This window comes from Diospyros lotus, chromosome 1, assembly GCF_014633365.1.
Source record: "Diospyros lotus cultivar Yz01 chromosome 1, ASM1463336v1, whole genome shotgun sequence".
NCBI lineage: Eukaryota > Viridiplantae > Streptophyta > Magnoliopsida > Ericales > Ebenaceae > Diospyros > Diospyros lotus.
The window spans coordinates 49722082-49730369 of NC_068338.1; the positions used below are offsets into that span (position 1 = coordinate 49722082).

The 8288-nt window shown below is 34.9% G+C and overlaps 1 protein-coding gene across 1 annotated transcript; it reads right to left on the reverse strand.

Annotated features, from left to right (window-relative positions):
• Nucleotides 1–1937: 1937 nt before the first annotated feature.
• Nucleotides 1938–2535, reverse strand: LOC127789680 (oleosin L-like). Its single transcript, XM_052318632.1, has one exon. It carries the CDS (start codon nucleotides 2533–2535, stop codon nucleotides 2110–2112), a length of 426 nt encoding a protein of 141 aa, XP_052174592.1. The 3' UTR covers nucleotides 1938–2109.
• Between the last annotated feature and the right edge of the window lie 5753 nt (nucleotides 2536–8288).

The window sequence follows — 8288 nt, forward strand, 5'->3', positions numbered from 1 at the left end:
CAGTCAAAAAATTTCAACAGATAGCAAAGTCATTTTATAAGCAATAATAAATAATTATTTCATGAAAGCAATTAAAGTAATACACACATATACATTCATCACAATTTTTTTAAATACAAGATAGAATATTATACTCCCTTAAAAATGTGCAAAAAAAAAAAAACATAAAATCTTTTACTATATTACACATAGATGTTAAAACAATCACTTTCTTTTTAGAATCACACAACAAATATATTACATTTGAATGATACATTTTTTTATAATAAAATGTTAAACTGTTATACAAAGTTGTATTTAATAAAATTGTACGGTCGGACAACCTGTTTTTTCAATTCTACAATTCTGCCTAGGCAACCGCCTAGGGTCCATGCCTATTTTAAGCCACCAGGCGAGCCCATGCCCATTTCAATTTTCAAAATTTAATTTAATTAACAAAATAAAATTAATTAAAAATAATAAAAATTAAAAAAAGTTAGGAGGCATGCCTATTTCAAACCATTGTAAATTTATAATTAATCTCAATCTCCCACATTTCTTTTATGAATAATTAATCTTATAAGCATCATTATAATTTTTAATTAATCTTAATCTCTCACATTCCTTTATTAATAATTAATCTCATTTTCATGCGTATGAGAGTAGCATTTATCCCCTCACAACTATTTCATGTATTTTTAATTAATCTCAATCTCCCTCTTAGAGTAGCATTTATCCCCTCACAATTATTCCATGTATTTTTAATTAATCTCAATCTCCCTCTTGTATGATTATATCACAACTATTTTCATGTACCTGGCAGTAGTCGTGACTCCATCGTCTTACTCAATTCCACTTCTTCTCAATTTTTTATCTATCCATTGTCATTGCATTTGCCATCAATTTACACAAGCATAGGTCCTCAATTCAATACATTTCATAATTATGCATTCTCTTCAATAATTCTATTTTTGTCCTTATTATCCCGATTTATTAGGTATATCTATTTAAAGTGAAATATTATGAATTTTATATAATATTTTTTTTATTTATATTAATTTTAATTTTAAATATAGTTGTAGGGGACTCCCCCGAGTGCGATTTTGTTCACCCCTTTAACGGGGGTGAATATCACCCTCACACTTTTTGTGAGGGTGAGAAAAGCAACAGAACGGAATGCAGTGGGATAATTGTCGTTCCGTTGTTTTTTCACCCTCACACTTGTGTGAGGGTGATATTCACCCCGTTAAAGGGGGTGAACAAAATCGCACTCGGACTCCCCCTAAAATCTCATGGCTGGCCCTGATTTGCGCTTAGATGGTGACATCTACTAGACCCTGGGACCCGGGCAAAGTATCTCAGCGGTCGGCTATGGCATTATAAATATGGGCAGCCTCACGTTTCATGATTCATTTGAGTGAATTTTGTGAATTAAAAAATTTTGAGAAGGCTTAGTCATATATATATATATATATATGTGACCAAAAGGCCAAAATACTATTAAATCTATGTTTAAAAGATATATAATTACGTTGTAATGAAATATATTTTGAAATATTAATCGAATAGTGTTTTACATCACAAGCAAAGTTCTGAAAAATTGAAGTGGGATATCTGATCAGTTGAGTTGGGTTGAAAGAGAAAGAGATTTAGGGCTAGAACAAGATTAATTTTTATAAAAATAAAATAAATATATCGATTAAAATTTTGGTATAAAATTTTTTAAAAAAATAAAATTTATATGTCACGTAAGACATAATAAATTTAAAAGTGTATTAAGTAACTTTAAAATAATGTCAAATACTTTTAAGAATAATTACCAAAAAATAAAAACAGAAGGAGGAGAGTATCAAAAAACAGAATCGCAGATCGATGCACACCCCTCAAAATAACAACTCTTAGTAATTGCAAGAATGAAACCATGATCTGAGACCTCACTATACCTACCTGCCTTTTCACTTTTCATATATACTAAAACTCTTATCGAAACCATTTTCCAGACCTGAAATTAAAATACAAATACAAACACAAGCACCAAGACAGCAATAACTCTACTGGAAACCCACGTACGTACCCAACGGCCCCACCCGCCGGAAAGCAGTGGACCTGCTTGCAGCTTGAACGCTCGATTCAAGTTTGAGAACCGGCGGTCAGGTGGTGCTGCCCAAACTGCTCGGCCTTCTCCTTCATCTCGCGAGCCTTGCCGGCGAGCTTCAACCTCGCCTGCTCCATCTTATCCGCGCCGGGCGGGTGCTTCCCCGTCAGATACCCGTAGATCCACGTCATCACGCTCAGCCCAGCCACCCCAAACCCGCCGGAGGCCACCAGCCCAGCCGACAGAAGACCCGCCGTTATCGCCGCCGGCACCAGAACCGGGCTGAATATGATCAGAAGAGGGGTGGCCAGAGCCAGCGCTATCACGGTTCCGGCGAGCGTCAGGGCAGAGAGAACAAGCAGCGACCCACCGGCTGTGACGGCGGTCGCAGCCTTTACCATCTGGTGAGACCTTGCCTGCGGTTGCTGTTGCGGTTGCTGCTGATAGCGGTGCTCAGCCATTGATCACAGATCACAGAGAAATTTGGTTTCAGGCAGGAATTTGGGATGGGATTGAAGATGAATGACGAGGGGAGTAAATGCGTGTATATATATATATATATACGGCGGTGGCGGCCGGGAGAGATGTGGCACGTGTTGGCGGGAAGGGAGTCTCGTGTTTCTTCAATCGTCATGCATCGGCTGCATGTCACCAAGCGGCTCGGTTTCGCGCCACGTCGTCTTTTGTGGGTCCGAAGCAGTTTCATAACCAGGCTGGCGCTCTAGGCTCGGTCATGGAGACGTGGTCCTGTGCGGCCGCGAGCATTGGATTTATTATAGTCCTCCATTTTCAGAGTAGTTCGCAGGTCCAATCAACATGTGGTAGACGTATATTGAAGCTAAGAGATTTGACCCGTGCAACTAATAAAAACAACTTAAAAATTTTAATAATAGGTTATATTTAGAGATTTGTGAAGCACCTTAAATTAAAGTAAATTAAATATACATTAAAATATACCTTAAAAACCAATGGAGAATTAAGTAGATAAAAGATCTAAACTAGCTTTTTCCAGAGAAATGAAACAAGTAAATAAGAAGAACAACATATTCAGTTTTTATCCTATTATGTAAAGTCGGTTATATAAATTTTAGATTTTCATATATTTATATCTTTTGTCATATTTTCATTTAGAACCATATACTTTATATCAAATTTTAATATCTTTTTCAAAAATTTTTTGATTTTGCCTTTACTTTTTTTTTTGACTAATTGTTCAATTTCATCAACTTTTCTTACAAGAACGTCTTTTGGTTTTCTTCTTACATGACCAAATCATCTTAGTCTAGTCTCTTTTATCTTCTTCTCGATTGACACTATTCCTACTTTATTATGAATAACCTCATTTCTAATTTTATCTTTTATTATATGACCGCACATCCATCTTAACATTCTCATCTCTGCTATGCTTGTCTTTTGCTCATGTTGGTATTTAACTGTCTAATATTCTGAGCCATACAATAAAACTGGTCTTATAACTGTCCTATAGAATTTTTCTTTCAGTTTTAATGGGATTTTACTATCACATAACATCTCGATTTATTTCTCCATTTTAGCCAACTTGCCTTAATTCTATGCCTAACATTCTTGTGAATTTCTCCATCTTTTTGAATCATTAATCCCAAATATTGAAAATGGTATTTTCTTTGTATGATTTGGTCTTCCAATTTTATTATAACATTTTCCACTCTTGTATTCTTGTTAAATTTACATTCAATATATTCTATTTTCTTTCTAGTTAATTTAAATCTCTTAAATTCTAAATTGTTTCTCCATAACTCAAACTTAGTGTTCACTTTCTCTTTTGTTTCATCCACCAACACTATGTCATCTGCAAATAACATACACCATGACACCTCTCACTACAAGAAAAATGTATTTTAGCGACGGAATTATTCTGTCGATAATTTTTTTATATATTTTTTAAATTTAGCGACGGAATTTTCTTTGCTAAAAAATAAAAAATTAAATAAAAAAGTTAAAATTTAGCGATGGGCTCAACCCCATCGCTAAAAAATAAAAAAAATTAAATAAAAGAAATAAAATTTAGCGATGGGATCAACCCGTCGCTAAAAAATAAAAAAATTAAATAAAATAATTCAAATCTTAACTCTGTCGCTAAAAAATAAAATAAAAATCTAAACAAAATAATTTAAATTTAGCGACGGGAAAAACCTCATCTCTAAAAAATAAAAAAAAATTAATTAATTAAAATTTAGCGACTGGATCAACTTGTTGCTAAAAAATTAAAAAAAAAAATTAATTAGTTAAAATTTAGCGACGGGACCAATCCTGTCTCTAAAAAAAATAAAAATAAATTAAATTTAGTGACGGGCTCAAACCTATCGCTAAAAAATAAAAAAAAATTAAATAAAAGAATTAAAACTTAGCGACGAGATCAACCCGTCACTAAAAAAAAAAAAATAAAATAAAATAATTCAAATTTAGCGATGGGCTCAACCCCGTCGCTAAAAAATAAAAAAATTTAAATTAATTAACATTTAGCAACGGGGTCAACCCGTCGCTAAAAAATTAAAAAAAAATAAATTAATTAAAATTTAGCGACAGGGTCAATCCCATCACTAAAAACTAAAAATAAATAAATAAAAAAATAAAATTTAGCGACGGGAAGAACCCCCTTGCTAAAAGATAAAAAAAAAATTAATTAAAATATAGCGACGGGGAAAATCTCGTGGCTAAAAAAAAAACAAAAATAAAATAAAATTTAGCGCCAGAACCAACCCGTTATTAGAAATAAAAAAATTAAAAAATTAAAATTTTGCGACGGGGTTAATCCCGTCACTAAAAAATAAATAAATAAATAAATTAATTAATTAAAATTTAGCGACGGCAGAATCCAATCGCTAAAATATATAAAAAAAATTAAATAAAAAAATTTAAATTTAGCGATGGGTGCTTTTGTATCTAAAAACTAAAAATAAAAAAATAAAAAAAATCAAAATATTGTGACGGGGTCACCCGTCGCTAAAAAAATAAAAAAATAAGTAAAAATTAAAAATTTTACATTTAAATATATCATAATAATTTTTACTAACATTAATATTGGTAAAAATTAAATTAATAATTTTTAAAAATATTATAAATTAAAATTAAAATAAAAACTAAATTTTTATTGCTAATATAATAATTAATAAAGTTTTATTGGAATTAATAATGAAATAAATTTAAAATTAATATAAATCCCTTTACTAACATTAATATTAAAATTATTATTATTAAATAAATTTAAGAAATTTTGGTGTATAAATATAATTCTGAAATATTTGAAGAGAATACTATAAATATAGTTTATATATAACAGTAAACAAGAAGGCTTTCATATCAGGTGACTCGCGCGCGAAATTTGGTCATGAGAGGTTGGGGGTTCGAATTTGGTGAAAAACTTAAGAATAATAGCTGGGGGAGTAATATCCAACGTTGCCACGTGGTGAGCAGAGGTGCAGCCACGTGGCTCACAGAGGGAAGTCGGGGTTTGGCAAGCGTTGAATTTTGAATTTTGGGATTGAATTTAGCGACGAAATTAGCGACGCGATTAGCCCCGTCGCTAAAAAATAAAAAAAATTAAAATTTAGCGACGGGCTTAATCCCGTCGCTAAAAATAATTTTTTAAAAATAAATTTAAATTAAATAATTCAAATTTAGCGACGGGTCAACCCTGTCACTAAATCTGTTGCTAATTAGCAACGAGTACAACCTCCGTCGCTGATTCCGTCACTAAAAAATACCCATTGCTAAATTTCAGCGATGCCATTTTTAGTGACGGAAAGGTACCCGTCACTAAATTCGTCGCTGATAAATTTAGCGACGAATTTTGATGTTTTAGTGATGGAATTTTTCGTTGCTAAGACGCTAATTTTTCGTCGCTAAAACGCTAAAAATAATATTTTTAAAAATAAAATTTAATTAAATAATTAAAATTTAGCGATGGGTCAACCCCGTCGCTAAATCTGTTGCTAATCAGCAATGGGTACAACCCCCATCGCTGATTCCGTCACTAAAAAAATACCCGTCGCTAAATTTCAGCGACGCCATTTTTAGTGACGGAAAGGTACCCGTCACTAAATTCGTCACTAATAAATTTAGCGACGAATTTTGATGTTTTAGTGATGGAATTTTTCGTCGTTAAAACGCTGATTTTTTGTAGTGTCTGTCTGAATAGGTTTCGTGAGTTCATCAATTACTAAAGCAAATAAGTATGGACTCAGTATAGAACTTTGATGCAGTCTCATTGTAATTTTAAATGGTTCAGTATCTGTTGACGTTTGATTTCAGTTGACCGTGATTCGTTTTGGGCTGCGGTGAATGAGTCCGAAATGCCAAGAAGAAGAAAACAAAGATCCTAGATATGAATCAAGATAAGCAATTTTCACGTGGTTCGGCTAGAACGATGCCTACTCCACAATCGCACTCTGATTATTCTTTCAGAGTGTCGGTGTTTGATTATTCTCCTTGTCCCCTTCATGATATCTCTGACTCCTATTTATAATGAGGGGCCTTTATTATTTGGATAACATATAGAAATATAAAGATGATATAATGGGGGACAGACAATCATTATCATCTGTACAAAATCGGGAGTGAGATTCTCATTAAGAGGAGCACGAGTTGTTGTAGAAATAGTAAGTAGACCTTACCTCTGACTTCTCAGCAGCTTTTCTATTTATGCGAGCTGGAGGTTTTAGGCCAGCGATCTGGATGGTCCAGCAAACTGAGGATTTTACTGAGAGCACGTTAGTCGATCGCTGAGAGCTCGCTGGGGGCTTTTGTCGGAAGCTCGCAAGGAGCTCGCTTTATGAGTTTCGGATTTCGATGGTGTATGGGCTTTCTTTGACGAGGTCGCATGGACCTTCTAGGCTCTGGGCGATTGGGTCGGCCCATTGGGCTGAGTCTAGCCCATAAGGAGTGATGCGGGAAATGTGTATAATAGTATCCTTTCTGCATGTTCTGATCCTCATCTCTGCATCGTGATATATGTTCTTAAGGGTTTGTATATAGACTATTTGAACTCATTTCTTCTCTAAAACACTCCATAATACTTCTCTAGGGACCCTACCATAGGTTTTTTCTAGATCTATAAACACCATATGCAGGTCTTTTGTAACATCCCGCTCGAGCGATTGGAAGAACCGGAACAACTTACCCTGATGGGCCTACGCGAACTTCCCAGGGGGGTCACCCATCCCTGGATTACCCCAGGTCAAGCACGCTTAACTTGGGAGTTCTTTGCCAACATTCAGCCCAAAAGGTATCCAGCTGGTGTTGTTTCATTTCTTACACTATCCTCGATATATACTAACTTCTCTGGGCTCTCGGGGTATTACATTCTCCCCCCCTTGAGCACATGACGTCCCCGTCATGCGACCTTACAACCGGTCCCAGACCTTCTCCCCTTGGGGGCTGCCATCCTAGAAGCCTGCCAGAAGCCGCTCCTTGTACATGCCCTCAAGCCCCGGCGCCACTCCCCGCCCTTATTGGACCGCCTTCACCAAGGGTCGGCTCTGATACCACTTGTAACATCCCGCTCGAGCGATAGGAAGAATCGGAACAACTTACCCTGATGGGCCTACGCGAACTTCCCAGGGGGGTCACCCATCCCTGGATTACCCCAGGTCAAGCACGCTTAACTTGGGAGTTCTTTGCCAACATTTAGCCCAAAAGGTATCTAGCTGATGTTGTTTCATTTCTTACACTATCCTCGATATATACTAACTTCTCTGGGCTCTCGGGGTATTACATCTTTCTAATGATTTCGATACCTTTTCATTAGCCGCCTCAATAGATATATAGCTTCCATTGTTGACTTACTAGGCATGAAACTAAACTGATTTTTCGAGACGTCTGTTTCTTTTCTGAGCTTCTGTTCTATTACTCTCTCCCAGAGTTTCATGGTATGGTTCATTAACTTAATTGCTTTGTAATTTTCATAGTTTTGAACATCTCCTATGTTCTTGTATATAGAAACCAAAGTACTCTTCCTTCATTTATCTGGCATCTTTTTTGATTTAAGGATCGCGTTAAATAATTTCGTTAGCCAAGATATGCCCTCTTCTCCTATGTATTTTCATACTTCTATTGATATATTATCTGGTCTCACAGTCTTATGATTTTTCATCTTTTTTAATGTTTGCCTTATTTCTTTTGAACTTATGTGTCGATAAAATATATAACTCACATTCCTTTCGGAGTTACTAAAATG

Coding starts and splice junctions, on each gene's coding strand:
- LOC127789680 (XM_052318632.1), bottom strand. CDS start 2,535: ATGGCTGAGCACCGCTATCAGCAGCAACCGCAACAGCAACCGCAGGCA.